The sequence below is a fragment of the Papaver somniferum genome, chromosome 3 (genome assembly GCF_003573695.1).
Source record: "Papaver somniferum cultivar HN1 chromosome 3, ASM357369v1, whole genome shotgun sequence".
NCBI classification, from domain to species: Eukaryota; Viridiplantae; Streptophyta; class Magnoliopsida; order Ranunculales; family Papaveraceae; genus Papaver; species Papaver somniferum.
In genome coordinates this window covers 52184038-52210179 of record NC_039360.1, presented here as the reverse complement: position 1 = coordinate 52210179, position 26142 = coordinate 52184038, and the positions used below count along the sequence as shown (strand labels likewise).

The window sequence follows — 26142 nt, the reverse complement described above, 5'->3', positions numbered from 1 at the left end:
TTAAAGGATTTGTTCTTGACTGTTCTGGTGCAAGTTAATTTTGAAGGAGTACAATCCTTGTTCCTAAGAATGTCGTCTGCTTGAGAAGTTTTTTCACATGAAGATTTTTATTAGCATGAACAAAATTAATCTTACCAGTACTTGGAGCGTCTATTCCCTTATATCCCAGACCACGTGTATCACGATGTTATTTACATGCACCAAGCATAGAAGATAATTTTGTATAGCTAGAATTAAATCTTTTCAGATTTTCTTCCAGTGATTTTACCTTATTAAGAGCAGCAACAAGATCAGTCCCCAACGATTTTTCTCTGGCGAGGAGACTGAGTTCTCTGTCATTAAAATATTTTTGTTGAGAGTCATATCTTGCTTCAGATTCCCCAAGTCTTTCTTTCAACACAAAGAGATTTTGAAGGAGTTTGTCACACTCGGACCTTTTTGAGCGTAAGTCTTCTTCTCGATCTTTAACGATAGATTGTAAAAGTTTACATCCACAATCATAACCTTTAAAGAGTTTTCTCGTCTTTATGTTTTCTTGACAGAGAGGTGCCAAATATTTTCTCAAGCAAGCTGTTGGCTTCTTTTCTTTCAAATCATGGTCAAACAGCTTGATATATTGAGAGACTTACTCATCAATAGTTTTTCCTTCTTCTGAATCACTCTCATCTGAAAGATCATCCAACTATTCATCAAGACACTTTTCCCAGAAGTCAGATTCAGACACAGAGGCAGAAACAGAAGATTTCTTAGATATCTCAGGATTTTGAAACATCTCAGGGGAACTCTGGTCTGGTGTTGCGTTATCAGAGAGATTACTGTCCATATAGTCAGATCGCTACAAACACAGACTTATAAGGTCTTTAAACGTGTTTGCCTGCTCTGATACCAATTGAAAAAAGCTGGGGTCTAACAACCACACCCAATATTTCGCATAGCAATCTGTATGGACAAACTCCAATATACTTTTAAGAGAATCAACTAGCCAGTCAGAATCAATCTTATTAAAAGTATATCAAATAGTTATATCTCACTTTCTCGATTCAATACTTACTCAAGCAAATAGAAATCTGCGAGTCTAATTGAATACAAGAGAAATTACTTGAACGGTACCAAAGACCAATATTCAAGGATCAATCAATTTCAATCAACAACCAAAGGTTGGATTTCCCAATTGATCAATTCAACGCACAACCTGTGATATTTCAATTATATAACAAAATATAATGCGGAAAAGAAATAACACAGACACCAGAAGTTTTGTTAACGAGGAAAACGCAAATGCAGAAAAACCTCGGGACCTAGTCCAGATTGAAGACACACTGTATTAAGCCGCTGCAGACACTAGCCTACTACAAACTAACTTCGGTCTGGACTGTAGTTGAACCCCAATCAATCTCACACTGATCCAAGGAACAGTTGCGCTCCTTACGTCTCTGATCCCAGCAAGATACTACACACTTGATTCCCTTAGCTGATCTCGCCCACAACTAAGAGTTGCTACGGCCCAAAGTCGAAGACTTTAATAAACAAATCTGTATCACACAAGAAAGTCTACGCTAATAGATAAATCTGTCTCCCACAAAAATACCTACGAGTTTTTGTTCCGTCTTTTGATAAATCAAGGTGAACAAGAACCAATTGATAACCCGGACGTATATTCCCGAAGAACAACCTAGAATTATCAATCACCTCACAATAATCTTAACCGACTAGTGAAAGAAGATATTGCGGAATCACAAACGATGAGACAAAGATGTTTGTGACTTCTTTTATATCTTGCCTATCGGAGAAATCAATCTCAAGCCAATCTTAAGATTTTACTCAAACACGATAGAAACAGCAAGATCAGATCACGCAACTACAGAGAAAATAGTTGGGTCTGGCTTCACAATCCCAATGAAGTCTTCAAGTCGTTAACCTACAAGCTCTCGATAGAAACCTAAGGTTAAAGGAGAATCGACTCTAGCTAATACAACTAGTATCACACAGAAGGTGTGGGGATTAGGTTTTCCAGTTGTTAGAGTTCTCTTTTATATAGTCTTTCAAATCAGGGTTTGCAATCTAAGTTACCTTGGTAACAAAGCATTCAATATTCACCGTTAGATGAAAACCTGATTAGATTCAAGATAATATCTTTCAACCGTTAGATCGAACTTAGCTTGTTACACACAAATAAAATGCATGTTTATTTAGGTTTGTGTAACCGTACCCAAACATGTACACTTAGTTGGTTCAACAGTAGTTAACCAAATGGTTAGCCATATGAGCACTTTCATATCAACCATATTCATCTTAACCATAACTAGTTCAAATGGCTCAAGAGAACTAGTTAGAAAGTTGTTCAATTGATTAGATCTCATAGAAGTATACAAGACACAGTCGAAGCAAAAACGATTTGATTCACGCGAATCAATTCATGAACTTGATAGCCACGGTTTGAAAGTATGATTTCCTTAGTTTATATAAGTTTAAGTTCACGAATAATCATTAAACTAACCCACTTAAGTACGCATATTGGTTCGCGAATTTAAGTACCCGGAATAAGTTTGCTTTCAGTTCACAAACTCCAGCAGAAATTCACGGGATGTGAACTTCCGACAGTGCACGTACTGATACGCGGACTTCAGTTCCGGTTTTCCTGAGCATCAAAGTACGCATACTTTGGTTCAAGGAATAAGGACTTACACACATAGGAGTTATCACACAATGTTTATATCCTTTCAAGGTTATATCCTAAACTTTCATTTCAATCATTGAAACATTCTTAGAGGACGTTATATAGTTGTTGTTCACAAGCTATTTTTCGCCAAAGCGATTTTCAAGTAATTGAAACTAATATGACTTTCATCACTAGTAAAGATGAACTTGGCCAAAGCGAAAGCTTACCACCACATATTTCGAGAAATAGATAAGCGAGATAAACTCGGCTCGCAATAGCAAATGTATATAATCATAGTCTATATAGCAATACGACTTTTGTCTCAAGATAGGAGATAGAGTAGATAGACTTTTGAGTGATAGGTAAGTTCAAGTCTCCACATACCTTTTAGTCGATGAAGTTCTACCAGTTCCTTGAGTAGTTCTTCGCCTTTGTATGATGATCTCCATGGAGTCTAGAGCTCAACTACTCCGAGACTTATCTATGAGTAGACTAGAAATCAAGACTTATAGTTTTGGCAACTAAACTTGACATTGCAACGCTTGCGAGTTCGACCGAGCAGTGCTCTAACAGAGTCGATTCTCCTTTAACCAAGGTTTTTCCAAAACTGTATTAGGTTAACGACTTGAAGACTTCATTTGGGATTCGTGAAGCCAGATCCAACTATTTTCTCTGTAGTTGCGTATTCTAATCTTACTTGTTCTATCGTATTGAGTATTATCTTCTCTAAGATTTTCTCGAGATTTATCTCCGATATGTAAGATATAAAAAGTAATCACAAAGTTCTTCGTCTCATACTTTTTGGTTTCACAGTAACATGTTCTACTACCATATAGTTAAGTTATTATGAGGTGATTGATATTTCTAGGCTGCTCTTTAGGAGCACAACACTGGATTATCAATTGGTTCTTGTTCACCTTGATTTACCATAAGACGGAACAAAAATTCATAGGTTCTTATGGGAGACAACTTTATCTATCACAATAGACTTATCTGTGAGAGACAAAATAAACTTATCTGTGGGAGAGAAATATGTTTATAAGTCTTCGACTTTGGGTCGTAGCAACTCTTAGTTGTGGGTGAGATCAGCTAAGAGAATCAAGTGCGTAGAATCCGTCGTGGTTCTAGAGGCGTAAGGAACGCGATTATACCTTAATCGGTGTGAGACTTGGTTAGGTATCAACTACATTCCAGTCCGAAGTTAACTTGTAGTAGGCTAGTATCTGTAGCGACTTAATACAATGTGGTGTTTAAAGCTGGACTAGGTCCCGAATTTTTCTGCATTTGCGGTTTCCTCGTTGAAAAATTTCTGGTGTATGTGTTATTTCTATTCCGCATTATATATTTGTTTATATAATTAAAATATCACAGGTTGTGCCTAGTTCAATCAATTAGTAAATCCGACCTTTGTTTGTTGGACATAAATTTATTGACACTTGGGCATTGGTACAGTCCAAATATTTTTCATATCCACCAGGCTCATAGATTTCTATCTGTTTGATCTGCTGATTGTTTTGAGAAAAAGATATATAACTCTTTGATATCTTTCTTGATAGAGATCGCTTTATAAGATGGTGCTCTCAGAATGATATTGGAGTTAGTCCATACATATTGCCGAAAAAATTATTGGGTGTGGTTGTTATACCCCCACTATTTCAATTGGTAGAAGAGCAGGCAAACACGCTAAGACCTCAAAAGTTTGTGTTTGTAGCAATCTGACTCTATGGATAGAAGTGCTACCTCTATAAACGTACCACCAGTCTTCGATGGCTCGAATTACTAATGGTGGGAAATTGCTATACGTGCCGTTCTCCAAGCGCGTAATTTTCAATCATGGGTTCGTGTTGTTAATGGCTATGATCCTCCATTAGTTACAGTAAACAGTGTAACTGTTGCAAAGGATATTGGTGAGTATGATCTTGTCGAGAATATCGCTGCAAAGCAAAATTCTGACGGATTAAATGTTATCATCCATGCCATTACCCCAGATCTTCAGCACCAAGTGACTACGTGCACTCGGTCTAAAGATGCTTGGGATATCTGATGAGCGTCGTTTACTCAACAAAATTGTAGGATCAGAATCTCGCAACGACATCGTTTTAGCGAAATTATCAATGACACAATATAACAGCGTCGCAGAACAATTTCAGAAATGATAAAATAAATGACGTCAGCTAAGATCACGAGAAAGATATGATAATCCCGCGAAAATTAGAGAGTTTGCGAAATTAACATCTGTAAGGTTGCGAGAATGTCGCAAACCATATCCGAAAATAAAGGACAAATTAGCTGTCATCCACTATGTATTTCCTTACAAATAGTCATTCGAGTTGTAAAGAAGAGAGAGATCTTTTTTGAGTGAGAAACAAGTAAATAGGAGAGAGAAAGTTCAGAGCAGAGATCCTTCTTGACTTCTTTATCTTTCTTGTAAGAACATTCACAAATTAATCAATAAAATTAAGAGTGCAAACCTAAAAATGAGCTGATCAACAATGAAATCATATGAGGGGTGTAGTGTTGGAATTCCTGCAACTACATAATGGCGCTAGAAACAGGAAATTGAATATCGAAAGTTGAAGATTGTTGATTGAGAATATTCAAATCAAGAAAGTGATTAAATAAATCAGTGAATCAATTAGAAGAAAGATGAATAGAATTAATGAAAATGGCAAAAGATTGGAGTGTAATATGATAACAAAAAGCTTGATTAATGAATTCCATGAAAACATCAAAGGAAGAATACATAAACGAAATTTTGAAGGAAATAAAGTTATGGCGGTAGAATAAACATCACCCTTGAAAGATTGGGAAAAGCAAAAAATTGCGTTCATGGCGGAAGAAATACCAAAAGAAAATTTGAACCATACATCTCCGTTGGTCATCACAGTGCCTATTACACGAAAAGAGAAGGAGACAACAATAAAATCCACAAGAGAATGGATGTCGCACAGAACTTTAATCGATACAGGAAGTTCAGTTGATATAATATTTTATCATGCATTCCGGGGAATGGGATTTAAAGACGAAGAAATGTCCAGTTCAACATATTTTGTTCACGGCTTTGGAAAATCCACAACAAAACCTAAAGGATAAATAGTGGTACGAATTCCACTTGGAGAAATCGAAACACATGTAACATTGTGCGTGGTGGATATGGAATCGCCATATAATATGTTATTAGGAAGATCATGGATACATGCGATAAAAGTTGTGGTATCAACGTTGCATCAATGTATTAAATTCCCCACTCCAAATGGAATAGGTGAAATCAGAGGAGATGTTGACAATGCGAAATTATGTCATCAAATTGAAGTAAAATATTATGAAGAACAAGCAAAAAAGAAACAATTTCGCAGAAAATTGGCAAAGGAAGCAAAGAAGGAAGAAGAATTTAGAGTATATATGATAAGGGCAAAAGAAGGCAAAGGAATACCCAGCGAAATTTCAGAAGAAGGGGAAGGACCCATAAAAGAAATAAAAGAACCAACACCAATGGGAGAACCTAAACCCAATTACACTGTCGCAGAACCAACAAAAGAAATAAACGTTGGGACTATAGAGGAGCCTCTAATGTTGAGAACTGGAACCAAAATGGATATAGAAGAAGAAGAAGAAGGAACTGTTAACTTGTTGCGAGAATATAAAGATATTTTCGCAAGAAACATTGATGAGATACCAGGAATAGATCCATCAATTGCATGACACAAATTGGAGATTAACAAAAATATGAGACCATTTAAACAGAGAATAAGAAAAATTGCAACAACTTCCCATTCCCAAATAGAAGAAGAATTACAGAAAATGCTTGAGGCAGGAATTATAAGAGAAGCTAAATACCCAGAATGGATAGCGAATATGGTCATTGTCCCAAAGAAAAACAAAGGAATCAGGATTTGCATAAATTTCACTGATTTAAACAAAGCTTGCCCCAAAGATAGTTTTCCGTTACCAGATATTCCTCAAATGGTGGAATCCGCAGCGGGAAATGATAGAGTATCATCTTTAGATGGGTACAAAGGGTATAACCAAATCCCTCTCGCTGAAGAAGATCAAGAACATACTGTTTTCTTTTCCCCAAGAGGTTTATATTGTTACACGAAAATGCCATTTGGTTTGCGAAACGCGGGAGCGACATATCAAAGAACGGTAGAGAAGGTGTTCGCAAAATGGATACATAAAACATTAGAAGTATACGTGGACGACATGTTAGTAAAGAGTAAAGAAGCTAAATACCATGTACAAGACTTGAGGGAGATTTTTGAACAAATGCGGCAGTATAACATTAAATTGAATCCTGAGAAGTGTATATTGGAGTTGCATCGGGAAAATTTTTAGGCTACGTTGTATCAAAGGAAGGAATACAAGTTGATCCAGAAAAAGTGCAAGCAGTTCGTGACATGCCAACACCATCAACAATAAAAGATGTACATAAGTTGAATGGGCTTCTAGCTTCGCTGGGGAGATTCATTTCGCGATCATCAGACAAATGCAAATATTTTTTCGATATACTCAAGAAGGGTGCAAAATTTAAATGGAGTGATGAATGTGAAAGGATTTTCAAGGAATCAAAGAACATCTTATGAATACAACTATTTTACAAAAGGCAGAACCAGGAGAAGAGTTATTGATTTACCTTGCGACAACGTCGCACGCATTAAGTGTTGTGTTATTGCGAGTAGACGCGGGAGTGGAGAAACCCATTTATTACATTAGCAAAACTTTTAATCCCGCTGAGAAGAATTACTCAAAAATTTAAAAGTTAATCTTAGCATTAGTTTATGCATCATTTAAGCTCCGCATATACTTTCAAGCACACAAGATAAATGTATTAACAAAAGTACCAATTGAATCAGTGATGAAGAATTCTAAAAGATCAGGAAGGGTGGAGATATGGAATGCACAAGTAGGCCACTTTGATATTAAATATGAAATTTTGTCTTCACCAAAATCACAAGTTGTTGCGGATTTCTTGGCAGAATTTCCTTTAGAAGAAGATGAAGCAGTAGAAGAAATGATGGATGTAGAAGAAGAACATGGAGATCCAAAAGATTTATTAACAGAACCAAATAGATGGGAAATATTGGTAGATGGATCATCAAATGGAGAAGGAAATGGAGTTGGAATTGTTTTAATTTCTCTAGAAGGAATAAAGATGGCTTTTTCATTCAGATTGGAATTTGCATCCACTAATAATGAAACAGAATATGAAGCTGTGATACATGCCTTAAAATTCGCAATAGAAATGAAACTAGAAAATGCCAGGATCACTAGTGATTCGCAGCTAGTTATTCGCCAAATAAAAGGAGAGTATACTACAAATGAACCATCCTTGAAGAAATACAAGAAGCTGGTTGAAGAATTATCAGCGAAAATCCCAAATATCAAATGGAGGCACATTTCAAGAAAGGATAATAGACTCGCAGACACTTTTGCTTTCATCTCAAGCATGATGACAGATCCAACTGCGAGATGCATAAAAATAAAAACACTTCTGTCACCATCAATAAATTAAGAAGAGGAGGATGTGGATGTGATGATAATAGATAATGAAAAAGAAGAACAAATAAACAATGTCGCAGACTGGAGAATGGAACTTCATGCATATTTGGCGAAAGGAGAAACACCAAGAAATAGATTGGAAGCACACAAGTTAAAAAGCCGAGCAACAAATTATGAATTAAGAGATGGGTTGCTATACCGAAAATCCTTTAGTGGACCATCACTAAGATGTTTGACACGAGAGGAAGGAGAAAAGGTGCTGAAAATGTTACACAGTGGAGATGCTGGCAATCATAGTGGAGGAAGATCTTTGGCACATAGAGCAAAAATGCAAGGTTATTACTGGCCATACATGCATGAAGATGCAAAACAAATATCAAGACGTTGCGAAGATTGTCAGCGGCATGGAAAGAAAATACATGCACCAGGAGCACCATTGTCATCTTCAACCAGTGTGTGGCCCTTTGGAAAATGGGGCTTAGACATTGTGGGGCCATTTTTACCAGGAACTGGACAAAGAAGATACTTAATAGTCGCAACAGATTATTTCACAAAATGGACAGAAGTGAAGGCAGTACAACATATTCGCGACAAAGATATCTTTACATTCATATTCGAAAATATCATTTGCAGATTTGGAATTCCTGCACAGTTGGTATCTGATAATGGGAAACATTTGAGGGCAGAATATAGAAATGTTACTTAATGCATTCAAGATAAAATGTGGAAAGTCACTCCTTTGTATCCACAAGCTAATGGGCAAGTAGAAGCAACAAATAAAACAATTGCAGATATATTAAAGAAGAAATTGGAAGGACATCACAGAGCATGGTGCGAACAAGTACATAATGCAGTATGGGCTTATAATACAACTAAAGAGAAGCTACTGGAATGTCACCTTTTTGTTTAACATACGGAGTTGAAGCGGTGTTACCAACAGAAGTTGTTATTCCGACAACAAAAAGAGAAGCTTGGGAGAAAAATCTTAGTGCGGGCTTAATTTTAAACAAACTTGATGAATTAGAAGAAAAAGAGAAAAAGCTTTACAACATATGGAGAATTATCAGCGAAGATTAGCTCGAGAATATAATAAACGTGTCAAAATACGCGAATTTCAACCAGGAGATTTAGTTCTGCGAGAAACACCAATATATCAGCGAGAAAATGGTGGAAAATTAGCGAAAAAATGGGATGGACCTTACATCATTAAGGAGATAGTTGGAACAGGAGCTTATAGATTAATGGATCCAGAAGGAAGAGATGTTGGTCATAGATTAGACAGACCATGGAACAGGTTGTATTTAAAAAGATATTATCGTAAGAAGCTTTGAGAAGTTATGAATTCTGAAAGAATAATTGCAGATTACTCATATCAAAAGAAGATCATGATGTGCGAAATTCGCAGAGATAATCACAGAACAATGACATAAAAGAAAGGGGCGAACCTTTATGGCGTACACCCTAGTTCGCGAATAAAATTTCGCAAGAGGCAAATGTAAGACCTAAAGTACGTCATATTAGGGGGTACCTGTTACATGGCTCAGGGAAAGGCTACACCGCCACCGGAACCTGAGTCATGGAGATTTGGGGTCAATAAAGCCCATCCGGGAGAGGCACCTTGGATTCTCAACTTAAGCATATGACTTAGGTTGGGCGACTAAGGTAATAAGGACTCTCCCAAGGAGTGCAGATCTGATCAAGGCGCCGAGGTACACGGTTGAGTCAAGAGTGCCAGGGACGTTTGAAGCGTCCTTGCCATTCTTGACAAGTCTTGGCTTATACTGCACTCGGCCTGAAGAAAACCCCACTTAGGGTGCAGTCTCGTAACCATAAGCCCTATAGGTAAAAGGGATAAGAGGCTGCGAAAACAACTGGTTGTTGTTAAGACTGGATGGGAGGAGCTAACCTTGTATGGTAGAAGTACGCCTCCTTGAAGGGGCAACCAGGGGGAGATAAGGGCGGCACCCTCCATTAGGGAGCTGATAAGTGTCTTAAGACGCAAATGTCATGAGGCTTTTTATTCGCAAGGATATTAAGGCTTGTCATATTTGTGCAACAATCCTGAAGAGGCAATAATACAAAAGAAAAGATAAGACGAGATCAATGGGTTTTCGCATGAAAGTGCGAAGACGTCCTGCGATTTCGTCGCAAGACGGCAATGTCATGGGGCTTATTTTCGCAAGAATATTTAGGCCTGTCATATTGTCGCAACATTCCTGAAGAGGCCATAATACAAAAGAAAAAGATAAGGCAAGATCAATGGGTTTTTGCATGAAAGTGCAAGGACGTCCTGCGATTTTGTCGCAATGACAAGAGTGGCATAATAAGACCTTTAATTAGGAAGGCAAAATAAGACCATATGATAAAACAAATATTATAAGTATTCGTAACAGATTATTTTTTGCAAGAAAGATAATGAGAGGCAAGTATGGGAATCAATACACAAGAAGCATTATCTTTCTCATCAACAAAATATTAAAAGGAAAAGTTGACTCCAAAGTTGGTTGAAAAATGTAACTCGCAAAAGTGATAAAAATAAGACAGTTCAAGACAAAGCTAGATAAGAAGCTCAAGCTTCAGTATTAATTTCAGTAGCAGGAGATACAGAAATTCTTCGCCAATATTCTCGCAAGCCTCTCCTTCATTTCGGTTTTGATCTTCGCCTGACTAGCATCTTGATTATCGCCAGCAATTACTTCTTCAGGAGAAATTTCTTTCTCATTCTGATTAACACCAGCAGATACTTCTTTAGAAGGAACCTTCTTCATCTTCCAAGAAATTATCCTCTGCACCGCTTTCGTAATCATAATCACTATCAGCAGGACGAGGAACTTCATCATCATCTACTTCTAAAGGATCAATTGATGTAGGAGGAAGAGAGTTGGACAATAAAATGTCATTTACAAGGACTTCAGCCCGGAGATGAACTTGGCGAAGAAGTGCTCTCTGATGATTCCTATCTTGAATATCCTTAAAATAAGCAAGATAATCAAGTCTTCTTTCTGCTCGGTCGCGAGAACCAGTAAGGGTAGAGACGAGCAATGCATTTTCTTTGCGAATTTTCATATTTAGCCTCCAAAACAGAAATAGAAGAATGAAGATTCTTCTCAGACTCTGCGAAAATAGAATACAAAATTTTTAAGATAAGAATTCAGAGAGATATGACAAAGAAAAGATAATTAAGGCAGTCAAACTATTATGACTACCTTCCTTTTGCGAAATAAGGTGTTGAATCAAGGACACAACTATTCTCCCAACGGTCCATTGCGTCATCAAATTTATCTCCAACTAAACCTTTAAGTCGAGACTGAAGATTTTTCTCTTTAGAAATAAGAAAGGCATTTTTCTTCGCAAGAGAAGAATAAGATTCTTCTAATTTGGAATATTGTTCTTTAAGCTGATTCGCCTTTACACTTAAAGCTATTCTACCTTGAATGAGTGTATCTCTTTCAGCGATAGATGACTCTGTTACTTCTTTAAGTTCATTTCTCAAAGAGCGAAGAGATTGCTCTTGGTCATCACATACTTTTTGAAGAATACTAAGTTGTTGCGAAGATATCGCCATCTTGTTTAAATAAGTTCGCTTCTCTTGAGATAAGGTTTTATTCTCATCTGATAAAGTTTCCATCCCTAAATTAGCTTTAGTTAAAGAATAAGAAAGACGAGATACTTCATTACTTAATAATCTTGTCTTTGAACTAATTGGGTATTTTCATTGGTAAGATTATTTATATGATCAAGAGAATATGAATAGAGGTTATCTAATTGGTTATATTGATCCATCAAGATTTCTTTATCAACACGGGCTTCTTCAACAGCAGATTCAAATTGATATCTCTCCATTATTCGTTTCTGGTTTAAAGCTTAACATGCGAAAGAGGGATTTCAAGGATAATTAAATATGGGAAGGATAAAACCATTAAAAGGAAATTAAAGACAGATAAGAAAATCATACCTCTCAATTCATCATTCTTCTTGCGAAGATTGTCACGATCCAGCAAAACATTCTGAAGCTTCTGATTTTCGAGACGAAGAGCATTACATTCTTTTTCCAAAGCTGTCTGCGAAGCAGCTCTGTCAGAACCCAAATGCTTGCTCAGAATTTCGCAAACATTAGACTTGATAGGATCAATAGAAGACTTCTTGCATCATCCAGAATTCAGATAAAACTTTGAAGGCAATATCTATCCCTTCCACGGTTTCTTTCGAAAGAGGAAGAGACTTAGGTAGAGAACTGGTAGAGATAGAAGGTTGAGAAACATTCTCAATGGGAAGAGAAGAGGTTTCATTCACAGAAGGATCACAAGGGGATTTCAATCATTGAAAGGTCAGCTGAAGAAATGAAGTCTGAGGCAGCTTTTCGCGAATTGGAGATAAAGGTTTATCTTGCGAAGATGTCGCAGGAGATTTGAAGAATGAGTAGGTGGAAGGGAACAGAAGTTGGAACAGTTTTAAGGTGGCGAGATTTCTTGAGAGGTTTATTAAGATCTTTATCACCCTGCGAATTACAATCCAGATAAGAAACAGAGGCAACAATATTGTTATTAGAAAAAGATAGTGTTTCTTACTACCTTCTCATTCGCAGACTTTCTTTTATGTGCGACAACCTTATGCTGTGATTTGGGAATGTTAGGGTTCTGAACTGTAAATTTAGTGTTGGAGCCGCTTTTGCTGAAATAACAAGAGTATGAGAATCGCATAAACAACATAAACAACATCAAATAAGGCAATAGACAAGATCAATTTCAAATATGTCAATTTCAGCAAAAATCATAAAGAAGAAAAAAGGAAGACTAACCTTGATGAATCCATGAAAAATAATAGCAGAGAGATTGTCTCGAAGAAAATTACGAACTATGAAGATCTAGTATGAAGATGAAGAAGAACTTAAAAAGGTTGAAGAAAAAAGAAGAAAAGTTGCAATAATGGAATTTGCAGAAGAACGATGAAGTTGCAGAGAGAATAAAAGGAAAGAAGAAGAGAGTGAAAAGGAATATATATAGAGGGAATTTTTCCTCGAGAAAATAAACATGGTTAATACGGAAAGATATAAGCGGTTAAAAAGTAACGGTTACAAAAGACGTGTCGAGAAATAAATGGAAGAAAGAATACGTGTGATAAATGCAGAATATGAAAAGATAAGTAGTTGCGGCATTTCTCACATCATTCTCTACTTTGCAGAGAAGATATGAGAAGAGGCAAGATGTAGGATCAGAATCTCGCAACGACAGCGTTTTAGCGAAATTATCAATGACACAATATAACAGCGTCACAGAACAATTTCAGAAATGATAAAATAAATGACGTCAGCTAAGATCACGAGAAAGATACGATAATCCTGCGAAAATTAGAGAGTTTGCGAAATTAACATCTGTAAGGTTGCGAGAATGTCGCAAACCATATCCGAAAATAAAGGACAGATTAGTTGTCATCCACTATGTATTTCCTTATAAATAGTCATTCGAGTTGTAAAGAAGAGAGAGATCTTTTTTGAGTGAGAAACAAGTAAATAGGAGAGAGAAAGTTCAGAGCAGAGATCCTTCTTGACTTCTTTATCTTTCTTGTAAGAACATTCACAAATTAATCAATAAAATTAAGAGTGTAAACCTAAAAATGAGCTGATCAACAACGAAATCATATGAGGGGTGTAGTGTTGGAATTCCTGCAACTACAAAAATAATAAGATGTTTCTCACTAATTAACAAGTAATAAAGCGGTAGTAAGGATCGTTCCCACGAGGAGTAATGCAATTGATATGTTATTTAAATTAGCGAAAATATAAAAGAAAGGTAGTGGTTGATATAAAGAAAAATTAAAAGGATAATAAGAAACAGATGATGATAATTAAGAAATCCTTCACCTTTACTAACCGTTTACTCAACAATGTATCCCTTTATCTCTTGTTAGAATCAATTGTCACCAACCGTAGAATAGCAGGTACGCTTAGCTATCCCTAAAATTCATGTTGTCACTGGATACGGAAGCGCTCGACACCAGGTTCTATCCAACTGGGCCGCCTTGAGGTTCGCTTACAAGGTGTAACTCAATCGAATGTTTTAGGGTTTGTGAATTTAGGTTGATCCCAGCAGTTAAACTCAGTACGCACGGTCCACTAACTGGTGTTGTCTTTCCTCGCAATTGCTTCACAGAATCCCTCCGCAAGGTCTCGCGATCTCAACTTGTGTAGGAAATAAACGACAATTACGGATCGTTTAAATCTCTACTAGCATTAGAATGATTAATAGACTAATCTAGTTGCGCATCCAAATCAATCATAAACCTTCAATATAGTAAAAACAATCCAAAATGATTAACTTTAAAACTCGAAATAAACTTGTAATAATCGAGCTTCACGTTTAAAACATTGAACTCATTTTTAACAATCAAAAGAATATACAAAAGAGATAGTTCTCCCCCCTAAAGGGAGAAAACCGTTGAGTACAAGATATATCAAATTGTATCTAAGCTTCCCTATATATAGAAGTTTTGTAACCTCTTCTTGAAGAAACTAGGAAACCTAGATAAGATAAGAAATTGCACCTTCTTAAAATTTGTGTCCCGTGCATCACACCTCGTGCAAAATGGGTTGCCAAACTCTGGCCAAATTTCCAAAACTAAGTCACGGCCATGTCCTGCTCATGATAATCTCCAAACAGTCCAATGGCCCTGCAACAATCCAGCCCATTCTTTGTCAATGGCTTGGAAACAGACAACCTTATCTTCAGTTTTACTTTGCGGACACATCTGTTGCCGTGAAAAATAAAATTCCATGACTTCTGTTTTCCGACCCAACCATTCCACAGACGCTTCTCTGTCTGTGAGAATTATTTTCTCCAGAGTTTTCTAAAACTCAACCTTCCTTAACCAACAGAGACAAACTCGACTTCTCCATTCTCTGTTCCACTACTCCGGACGTAAATGACCCGTTTTTCCCTTATGCTCATTGGATTTGGGTTTTATCGGGCGGTGATTAGCCGTCCGTGGGCGGTGAGTTAAGCCGCCCTGGAAAGACCGTGAGTGTCGTAGATCGAAGTCCCGCCGGACGTGACCCGACCGCTGTAGCGCCCAAGGCGGATAGCCAATCCAAGGGGGCACTCTTCACTCAACCAACGCTACCGTTGGTAGCCACCTTGGTAGCGTAGCCTTTCGTCATCCGCCTCGTTTCTCCGCTTATTAGGTTTAATCCACTTCCTTACACGCCCCTACCTTGTACATACCACCCGGCCGAAGGTGTCCAGTCCGGAACACATTATTGCCAATCTCTGTCCGTTCCTACCAGCTGCCACTCCTCATTATTCTCCACTGCCATCATCCCAAACCAAGGGTATTTTCGTCAATATAAATCAAAATTCCTTACCCACACTCCCTTCTACTTTCTTCGACACATTAAAACCCAATTTCGCTCCAAAAAGAACCTTGGATTTTGTTTAATGGCTTCCCTTGCCAGTTTCTCGACTATTTCATCTTCTTCCGCAGCTCGTTTATCTTCTCTTCGAAACTCTTCTTCAAATTCTTTCGTACTTACAAAATCATCCCCTAATTCCATCAAACTGTTGTCTACTCCTCCTCGTCAGTATAAACGTTTAGTTCTCAAGGCGAAAGCTAATTCAGTTATTGATGCTCCAACCACTTCATACATTAATGATGTTAGTGATTCTCCAAAGGTTTTACTTGAAGTTAAGGATCTAACTGCTAAAATTGCTGATTCAGGGGAACAGATTCTTAAAGGTGTCAACTTGGTTATTTATGAAGGAGAGGTAATCTAACTCTTTCGTACTAAAAGAATTAGGTTTTTTTGTTTAGTTTTGCTTATTCTTAACCTAATTTGACAGTTTAAATTAGGTTTATTTTTTTTACATCCAATGGGCTCAGTTGTTTTATGTACAAATTAGTAATCCATTTGAGAAGTTTGATTCATCAATTACATAATAGTGACCATGTGATTGATTAAGCCATCATCAAAATCTTTCTGTTGAGCCACTAGTATAATGCTTTGTGTCCACTATTATTACAGATTCATAGTTGTTTGTTTTAATGCAGCTGACATTTTTGTGTGTAGTAGATCCATGCAATAATGGGAAAGAATGGTTCAGGGAAGAGCACATTTTCTAAGGTTGGTTATTTGGTCTTGGTGTAATTATGCAATGAATGTTCTTGTTTGTCGGCTTTTTTCTTGTTTAAATAGGAATACAGGTGACTTTCAGTTACTTTCTTGAAAAGCTGATTAAAATTTTGTGTATGGTAGGTGCTTGTTGGTCATCCAGATTACGAAGTTACTGGAGGAACTGTATTGTTTAAAGGAGAAAACTTGTTGGATATGGAACCAGAAGAAAGGTCTCTTGCTGGCCTTTTTATGAGCTTTCAGTCCCCGGTTGAGATTCCAGGTGTGAGCAACAGCGACTTTCTCAATATGGCATACAATGCCCGGAGAAAAAAACTTGGTTTTCCAGAGCTTGGACCACTTGAGGTACATATGATTCCCAGCATCTTTTTTTTCTACTTGACTAGGTCCTGAAATTAGCTTTATTCGTTAATATGGAAGCTGTGGGAGGTGCATATGCTTTGGCATAGCATTTAATTTGGAAGGCTGAGAGAATTCTGTGAAGGTTTAATCTAACTGATCCTTTCTTATTCTTTTAACAGTTTTACGACTACATATCTCGTCGGCTTAAAATAGTTAACATGGATACAAACTTCTTAAATCGAAATGTGAACGAAGGATTTAGTGGTGGTGAAAAGAAGCGCAATGAGATTTTGCAACTTGCGGTATCGACTTGGACAGCCTTTGATACGATGCTTCATATTTTAATTCATGTTTTTAGCAGTTTCACGACTATCAACATAGATATCCTATTTTGCCAGTCTTCTTATGCAATATTTTCTTATTTGTCAGGTTCTTGGAGCAGATTTGGCTATTTTAGATGAAATAGATTCTGGATTGGATGTTGATGCACTTCAGGATGTGGGGGAAGCAGTCAATGAGCTCCTGACTCCACAAAAGTCAGTTCTTATGGTCACACATTATCAAAGACTGTTGGATATTATAAAGCCGAAATTTGTTCACATAATGGTAAGGCTCCTTGGTAACATGGTGTTAATGTTGCAGCTTAAAGTTTATGGTCATTGAGTTTAGCAATCATAAAACTACGTAATATACATGGATATAGAACTACTTTTAGTTACTAATTTGATCCAAATCTCAAAATCTTGAAATCTGGTTTACGAAGCCACAGCAATATGCCGATATTGAAGCATGAAATTCATTGGATCCTTGGTCTTTCTGTTAACACTCTCGACAATGCTAGGAAATTCATATCTAACTCTTTTGTTTATAGGTCATTCAACATATATTTGTAGTTTATATAGGTCATTCAACATATTTTTGTAGAAATTAGTAGCTTCAAATTCATTGCACATGTTCTTAGAAATTTAGGTGGCCGAGACAGGAAAGAAAAATCACACTGTGCTATTTGTGAATACGTGTTATTATGTTATTGAACTAGTATAAAAACTTGGTTTTAACTTATATATTTACTTAACACTGAAGAACATGCATATCATACATGTCTCAATTCCTAGAAGTTTCAAAGAGAGATGTTTTGAAGTCTCAATAAAACTGTAGACTGTAGAGATGATATTTTAAATATTCTGACAAGTTTTACCTTGCTACATCTTATCTTCGGATTTTCTTTAGGAGGATGGCAAAATTGTGAAGACCGGTGATATCTCGATTGCAGTACAGCTTGAAAAGGAGGGTTACAAGGGAATATCCTCTTAAAGCCTTAATGGTATGTATTTCAGCTATTTTACATTGAGCAGTGCCGCGCGGGACTCTTCGATAAGCTAGCAGCTCTGCTACCGTTAGATCACCTTTCTGACCGTCGGATTAAATTTAGTATATTCTTTCCAGTTCAATAGTAGAATTATAGAAGAATTGCAGCTTAGCCTGCACCAATTCTCGAACAAAGTGATAATGAATAGCAAGATACTTTATCCCTGAATAAATACTGGATTTGAAGAATAAGAAATGCACTAATGTGGCCACAGAAGAGATGGTGTTGGTGGTAAGAAAATGTGCAAGCCTTTGAGAAGCTTACACACCCAGCTTAGTATAGGCGTATTGCCTGTAATTTTACCTCATTTTACTATTTGTAGTTACTATTATCTGCTAATGAAAACATGATTGCTACTGCCTGCTGGGGTTACCAAACACCACACCTTCATTGGAGACTGGTACACCCCTGTGAAAATTGGTACCTCCTGTAGCAGCTTTAAATGAAAAGGCAATCAACTAATATCTACCAATAATAATTTCATTGTATATATATATGTATATGCATAAATGTTACAAACTTACAGTAGAACAGAGCCAACACGAATATGTAAAAAGAATTTCGACAAAGAGATGGTTTCACGGTACTACAGAAACAAAGTGACATCCTTAATCTGTTATTCTGGTTAGCATGTGTTTATGTTATTGCTGTTGTTGATGTTGCTGTTGTTGTAAACATACTAATTTATAATATGGTCCATTCTTGTTTTCGATTAGAGAAGAATGATTCCCTTGCTCAATAATTTTTCCGTCTTGCAAAACCGAGATCTCATCTGCATTTTTGATAGTAGACAACCTATGTGCCACCATCACTGAAGTTTGATTCTTCATAAGTCTATCAAGAGCTTGTTGAACTATACGTTCAGACTCAATATCAAGTGCACTGGTGGCTTCATCAAGTAGCAAAATTGCTGGGTTCTTGAGAACAGCTCTTGCAATGGCAACTCTTTGCTTCTGACCTCCAGATAGTTGTACCCCTCGCTCACCCACCTGTGTTGAGTAGCCCTCGGGCAGTCCACTGATGAAGTTGTGTGCGTTAGCAAGCTTAGCAGCCTCGATGACTTCTGACTCTGTTGCTCCATCTTTTCCGTAAAGTATGTTTTTGTAGATTGATGTAGCAAATAGTGCTGGCTCTTGTTGGACAAGACCAATGTATTTCCTGAGAGATTTCAGCTTTAGTTTCTTGATATCTTTTCCTGTAGTCAATCAACATATGTTCATAAAATTAGAAAATATTTGCATATCTGTTACTACGAGGGCAATAAGCTTTATAAAAAGCAAATGGAAGTTATTTATGTGCGAGATTACAGAAGACTTGCCATCTATCATGACCGTCCCCGATGTCGCATCGTAGAAACGTAATATCAGCGCGAGTACAGAGCTCTTGCCAGAACCACTCGATCCTACCAATGCCATGCTCTTGCCAGCCCTGACTTTCAAACTAAAATCCTTGAAAATTAGTATATTCGGTCTTGAAGAGTAACTGAATTTAACCCTCTTCATCTCAATAGTACCTTCCACCTTTGTTACTTCCTCTCCAATATCACCCACCACCTCTGTCTTCCTATCCAGAATATCAAAGACTGAAGCAGCCATTTGGTTTCCCTTTATAAGGTCCGGAGCCATTGCTAAGGTTTCTCCCATCGCTAGCGCTGTCACAATCAATACCATGAACGATTTCATGACAGATTTAAAGCTCGAAAGCTCCTTGCCCATCAAGACAGAACCGTACCTGTGTTAACAAAATGATAAGCTGAAACTTATGAGTACTTTAGTTTCGCCACCAAAGGTTGACTAATGTAAATATAAATCTAAGGTTTGTCTATCAAGAGTCGATTAGCATACGTTTTGGATACAAAATTTTGTATCTGCTACCAGCATGTAACAGTAAAAAATTCATTCAAATGGAAGTGCATAGTAATTCTAAGTCTTCAATTGTAGCCCTATATTAAAAGCATAGATTGGCGAAAGCATTACCATAAGGCGAGCCCATAAGAAGAGAAGAGGAAAAATTGAGCAACACCATAGAACAAGCCAGTCATTTGACCACGACGGAAAGCACTTTTTGATGGCTGGGCGAGTTCATGAGCATACAAATCAATGACCTTTTCTTCCGAACAAAAAGCGGCAACAGTACGTATGTTGCTTACTGCCTCACCAGCAAGCATGTTAGCTTTAAGATAGGCCTTATTCAAGTTTCCCCCATAACCTTTCATGAATAGTTTCTGTTGTTGTACAAGTTATCATAACCCATTATTCATATACTTTTATGATGCAAGAAATGTAATGTTTAAGGAACAGAAGCAAACCTCGCTGATGTGTGAAGTGACCAGTAGAGGATACAAGGCCATGACGACAAGTGTGAGCCTCCAATTTAGAATAAAGGCGATGACAAACGAGGTTACAGCAAGAGATAAATTTTGTATGAGAATAGTAGAACGATCAACAACTATTGTTTTCAACAAAGTCGCATCAGCTTCTAGGCGCGATGAAAGCATTGCGCTGTTGTTACTTGTCTCATCAAACCATCCAATCTCATTCTTCAAAATTGCTGTAAAAAGAGGAGCACATGTTTTCTAAGAATATTTAATAGGCATAGATAATACATAAAGTATGAGTTGAAATACTCTATGTTTGGATGCGAGTCTAATAGTTGTGTTGGGAATTAATGTTACCTGAAAACATCTTCTCTCTCACCCGAAGAGTAAGTCGTTCGCCCATGATACCAAAGCAAAAGTGCTCAATGGTGTGAACAATTACAGTTATGATTGCACCCCCAAGAAAGAGTAGTGAGATTTTCTTAATTTCATGTTGAGTAGTGTCCCAATCCATGTAGTACGCAACAAGAGCTTCTGTCACACCAAGAGCAAAAAGTGGCATTTGGGCACCAGCTATAATGGCACCAATTGTGCCAGCCAAACCATAAATCCAGTATGGAGCTGCCATTGCATACAATCTTCTCAGTGACACATGCTCTAGCTGGACAGGCTCATCCCTATCAGGAACATAACGGTTCACAGATTCTTTATCTGAACGAAAGCTTGCACCAAAGCTCGTTCTTGACAGTGATAACTCTCTTGAATATTTGATGCTGGCCAAGAATAAACAGGAAAGGTGCATTACAACAGCAAATAAAGCCTTGTGTACTTATAAAGTGCAATTTGAAAAGATTTATCAAGAATGTGTTAGTGGTTATGGGATCTATAGATTGATGGAAATATGAGACCTGAGATCTAGCTAGAAATCTGCTTAGTCCAAACAATCACAACCATCTAATTGATCACCACCATTATATAAAAAAAAAAAGATGATAAAATACTAGCTGAAGGGACGAGAATATGCATCCACCAAATGAGTAGTATATTACTGCGGATAAGTAAGGTACCTGAGTGGTCTACCCATGCTCGAGTCACGTGAGGGGTGTCGCTGCAAATTAGCTGAATCTTGGAACTGAACAAGGGATGAATAGACGCTGTTAGGCTTTGACATCAGCTCCTCATGGCTCCCAGTCTCCACAATCCTTCCCTGCTGAACAACAGCAATCATGTCTGCATTCCTTATGGTGGAAAGTCGGTGCGCAACCACTACTGTGGTCCGCCCCACCATCACACGATCAAGAGCTTCTTGCACACTTTTCTCAGACTCTGCATCAAGGGCACTTGTTGCTTCATCAAGGAGGAGGACTGAGGGGTTTTTGAGTATCGCTCGAGATATCGCGATCCTTTGCTTCTGTCCACCTGATAACTGTATCCCTCTCTCTCCCACCTTGATGTAAACAAAGATACATAAATTCCTTAACAAATCAACATTTAGGAGGAAAAGTAATTTTTGCAGTATATCTCACAATTGTAAAATCAATTGTTACCTGTGTTTCGTATCTATCTGGAAGGTTGTTGATGAATGAAACCGCTTCAGAAAGCTTCGCAGCACGGTTAACATCTTCACCTGTGGCATCATCTTTCCCATAGAGGATATTTTCGCGGATGCTGGTAGCGAATAAGGCAGGTTCTTGATTAACCAACCCAATTTGTTGTCTAAGCCATTTGAGATCAAGCTCCCTAATTTCATGCCCATCAAACAATATTTTCCCATAAAGAGGCTCGTAAAAGCGCTCAATCAATGAAATCACGGTACTCTTGCCAGACCCACTTCCTCCAACAAGAGCTATGATCTTTCCGGAAGGTATATCTAGACAAAGCTTGTCAAATATCACAACATCCGGTCGTGATGGGTAACTGAAACAAACGTCTTTGAATTCAATGTGACCATCAACTCTTTCTAGTTTCTTGCCCTTGCCCGAGATAGATTTACTAACTGTATTTCTCTCTATCATCTCAAAAATTGGGTAAGCAGCAGATGTTGCTCGGATAAAATTAGAGACATTCGGTGCTGCTTGCCCAAGTGAACTGCAAAGAATTTATTAACAGTAGTGTTACAATTCTCATTTGGTAGATTAATTCGTCTAAAAATTTTATTTTGGAAAACCAGGCATAGGATAAGAAACTTACAGGCCAGCAATGACAACGTTAAGCATGGTAGTAAACGAGGCCCCTCCATTTGCTATACCTTTATGAACGGTAATACTAGTGAACCATACAAGCAAAGCCCATGAACAAAAAAGCACACAATGCAGTGTTCCAAGTCCTAAACCCTTGGCTAGTCCTCCTTTTTTCCCATACTCGTAAGTTTTCAAGAGAGCATCCCTGTAGGATCTTACGGCTTTTTCTTCACCAACAAATGCTTGAACAGTCCGGACATTACCAATCACCTAAAAATAGTGATAACAAGTTAGTATAGAAATACCCACAAATCTATTCATCATCCACGTACAATACTTGCCACGTATAAAACAATCAAAAGCACATAATCTAGATAGACACTTGGGAAACTAACCTCTTCAGCAATTTCTCCTGCCTTTACATAGGATTTCCTTACTCGTGCAATAAGACCTACCGCTACATATGCATATACACCGCCAGCAATGGCAATCAACGGAACGATAGATAATGTTACAAGACTTATTTGCCACACTCTGGCAAAACCAATTGCAAAGCCTGCAACAAAGCGGCTTATGTAGTGCATAAAGTTTCCAACCTACACACATTCAAGGAAACATTAGTGCAAGCTGCAAACTACATTTATATGAATCATAATGAGATAAACATAGAATCAAAATTTTAAGAACCCTGATTTTGAAATGTTAATGTGAATTCTTTTGTATCTCAGCGATTGAACTACGCAGTTCCATAGTGTGATTTCACCATATTTAACTGGTAGAATGCCTAGAGAACTTACATAATACCCCTCGCACAGTTGCACCCAACAATCTCAAAAATAGTAATAACAATTCAGAAATATCGTTGGATCTCTAGGATTAAAATGTAGGAATATACAAGAATGTATCAAAATAGTCAAATTTTTAGGGTGGGTACTATATCAGTAACAAAATTAATCAAAATGGACTTGAAGCAAAGTTTTTCATAGTAAAAACTGGAATTGGTTCAAATGACACTACACAACTAGAAAACCTAAGTAAACGATGAAAGATAGTTACAAAATTGAAGTTAAACACCTGAAACAGCCACGGGAGACATTAGGGTTTGCTTCATATCCTTCAGAACTTCAGTAGGAAACCAGAGTCCGTAAATTGCAGTGGGTGTGACTTGTGAGTGCCTCTGAATCTGTGTAAGGAGGACATTTTCTATCTCTCCAAAAATAAAATAAAAAGTTGCTTTTTACTGTAACTTTAGATGGACGGAAAAGTTAACGGATAGATGGACAAGTTGACTGAAGCGAGAGTTAGGTATGGAATGGGCTCAATGGAGGTAGACAGGCATATGTACCTTGAAGTCTTTTTGTGCTACTTTTTTTTAGTGAGTTTTGAAGCCAGAGACATAATATTAGTGCACAATAGCTTTTGCTATTTTGAGGAGAGTTTTAATGCCACCTAACAAAGACTTAGCTTGCACAATATGTAAAATTCCAGACAAGGAATTAGTTATTAGAACCGACTAATTAAACCTCGTTATCACCGATGTCACTGTAACACAGTGGTAGTGCGAAATTGGTCGGCATCAATTTTTTTATTTAAAACAGAAAAAGAAAACCTTGATGTTGCTTTGGTAGAATTGTTTAGTAAAATTTGAACTGATCTAGGGGCTAAATCGGGGAGAATTTCACCGGCGGTCATTTTATACCAATCGTGCACACTACTAGAACTGTTAGAAGCACAAAAACATATTCCCCAAAAAGTGTCAAATTACTGAAATGACCCTGACATTATGTATATACCTTCTCAGAGATTGCATCTTGAACCACAATAATGTCCGTAGTGATTGCAGAGATGACTTCACCAGTTGAAGATTCAGTGTCGAAAAGACTTATATCTTGATTTAGCATTGATCTCAAATATGCTAGTCTCATTTTTGATGCTTGTCGCTCTCCTGTATACATCCAACATGCCACCTCTGCAAACCCAATTCCACATGAGTATCAATTAACAGTGGGTCTAAGTCGCAAAAATCACTGTTTAGACCCTACAAATTATATAAGAAAATTGTTCTAAAACAGTGAGGACTAGTATTTTAAATAATCCAAAATTACCTGCCCATGAAGAAAACATAATCACTATACTCAAGTAAACAAATTCCAAGGCATTCTGCAAAATTAAAGAGTTACCCAAATTTAGTACAGCATAGATAATTTCATTAATTTCCAAATAAAAGAGGAGAAGTTGTAAGCAATATTACCTTAGCAACTTTGTGAGAAACAGAAGCAGGGAAAAGATAAGCAACACCAATGATATTAATCAAATTTCCAAAGAAAATAAAGAAAACAGGAACAGAAGCACCATGAACAATAGCACCTAAAGATCCAATCCCCATTAACACATAATCAAAAGCATCTGCAAATTCAAACAGTTTCAAGAATGACACTTTTTTTGGTTTCATCTTCCTTTTCTTTTCTTCTTCTGTTTCTTCTTTTCCATCATTCTTTTGAAACTTAGCAGGCTCTTCATCTGAGCTCATTTTCAGCGTACTACTCTGTCTGTCAGAGAGAGAGAGAGACAGAGAGTTTAAGAAATGCAATAACTTGTTGATGAATAATTAGTGAGGTAGTTCATCAATATAATATGTGGAAAGTGATAAGTGCGTAATGGAGTCAGAGAAATGCATTATGTGAGAACCACTTAGAGTAGTGAGTATATAGAGTGTGAAATACATATTATGACTGTAATTAGTAAAATGGTGTCATTAATGCACATATCTATCTGCTAACCATATTGTTTGATAATTTAGTCATCACCATGATGATGCTTAATCATCAAACTTTTGTATTAATGAAAAGTTTCTGATTGAGTACTGAGATGAGATTTTGATGAGAAATGAGCTGTAATGACTTTCGATTACTTAATACCGGTAGGGTTGCGAGTATATAGGTGATGTTCATCTTGTCCTGTAGAGTTGAGTACGTAGTATTAATGGCAGTTGTCAATACTCTTCTACTGTCTCTATGTGCCCGGCCCTCCCTCGTATATTTTACGTTATCTAAAACTGGATCGTGATCAAATCTGCTCTTGCGTTGTACACATTCATATACACCTCAAATTTGGCCAGAACAGGGTAAAAAACAAGGCTATTAATTAAACACATCAATTTGTTGTTGTTACCGGTAGCCGAAAGAGACTGGAAATCTTTATGAAACCCGCTAACTCGGTCAGTACTCAGTACACAGTACATTCATTGGGTAGTTAGTTACCATATCATTAAACAACAATTTTAACAGAACCAATCATTATCTTACGTTAAAGAATGTGAGAAACGGTTGGTACCAATCCTCACACACTACACAGTAACACAGTAACGTTAGCGCTTTATGGGTATAAAGTAACCGAGAGTTAGAGAGGAATAAAATAAATAATATATGTCATGATAAGAGAAAATGGGTGTAATATACTACTAGCTAATAAATGAGTAGTTAGAGAGCGGATGGGAAAATAAAAAAGGTTGGGATGGAGAAGGGAAGGGCAGGCAGACAGTACACGAGAAGAGTAGGTGTTGTGACAAGGAAGGGCTGGGACTAAAGTGTGTGCGTTTTGAATGCTAACAGCGCCACTGGTAGGGTTCAGCTAGCCATTTAATGCAGCTTCATC

The 26142-nt window shown here is 37.3% G+C and overlaps 2 protein-coding genes across 4 annotated transcripts; one reads left to right on the top strand and one right to left on the bottom strand.

Moving 5' to 3' along the window:
* Positions 1 to 15539: 15539 nt before the first annotated feature.
* On the top strand, positions 15540 to 18386 carry LOC113356148 (ABC transporter I family member 6, chloroplastic-like). Its single transcript, XM_026599183.1, has 6 exons — positions 15540 to 15915; positions 16221 to 16271; positions 16404 to 16625; positions 16802 to 16924; positions 17052 to 17228; positions 17853 to 18386. Exons 1-6 carry the CDS (start codon positions 15589 to 15591, stop codon positions 17934 to 17936), a joined length of 984 nt encoding a protein of 327 aa, XP_026454968.1. The 5' UTR covers positions 15540 to 15588; the 3' UTR covers positions 17937 to 18386.
* Positions 18387 to 18457: 71 nt separating this feature from the next.
* Positions 18458 to 25381, bottom strand: LOC113356147 (ABC transporter B family member 2-like). Of its 3 annotated transcripts, none has more exons than XM_026599180.1 (12): positions 24740 to 25374; positions 24594 to 24648; positions 24282 to 24457; positions 22884 to 23084; positions 22499 to 22758; positions 21856 to 22396; positions 21376 to 21755; positions 20666 to 21081; positions 20300 to 20541; positions 19968 to 20215; positions 19310 to 19722; positions 18458 to 19186 (listed from the first exon to the last, which is right to left on the bottom strand). In XM_026599180.1, exons 1-12 carry the CDS (start codon positions 25016 to 25018, stop codon positions 18633 to 18635), a joined length of 3765 nt encoding a protein of 1254 aa, XP_026454965.1. In that variant the 5' UTR covers positions 25019 to 25374; the 3' UTR covers positions 18458 to 18632. The 3 variants fall into 3 exon arrangements, with proteins under 3 accessions (XP_026454965.1, XP_026454966.1, XP_026454967.1); XM_026599182.1 differs by lacking the exon at positions 18458 to 19186 and having other exon boundaries at positions 19310 to 19431; positions 19505 to 19722; positions 24740 to 25381; XM_026599181.1 differs by lacking the exons at positions 24282 to 24457; positions 24594 to 24648; positions 24740 to 25374 and adding an exon at positions 23563 to 23793.
* Between the last annotated feature and the right edge of the window lie 761 nt (positions 25382 to 26142).

What these genes read in the sequence shown, in the direction of transcription:
- LOC113356148 (XM_026599183.1), top strand. Translation starts at nt 15,589, where the DNA reads ATGGCTTCCCTTGCCAGTTTCTCGACTATTTCATCTTCTTCCGCAGCT. An exon ending in TGGTTATTTATGAAGGAGAG is followed by an intron (nt 15,916 to 16,220) that starts GTAATCTAACTC and finishes TGTGTGTAGTAG; the next exon opens with ATCCATGCAATAATGGGAAA. An exon ending in CAGAGCTTGGACCACTTGAG is followed by an intron (nt 16,626 to 16,801) that starts GTACATATGATT and finishes TTCTTTTAACAG; the next exon opens with TTTTACGACTACATATCTCG.
- LOC113356147 (XM_026599180.1), bottom strand. Translation starts at nt 25,018, where the DNA reads ATGAGCTCAGATGAAGAGCCTGCTAAGTTTCAAAAGAATGATGGAAAA. An exon ending in TCTTATGGGCTCGCCTTATG is followed by an intron (nt 19,723 to 19,967) that starts GTAATGCTTTCG and finishes TTGTTAACACAG; the next exon opens with GTACGGTTCTGTCTTGATGG. An exon ending in GGGGACGGTCATGATAGATG is followed by an intron (nt 19,187 to 19,309) that starts GCAAGTCTTCTG and finishes GATTGACTACAG; the next exon opens with GAAAAGATATCAAGAAACTA.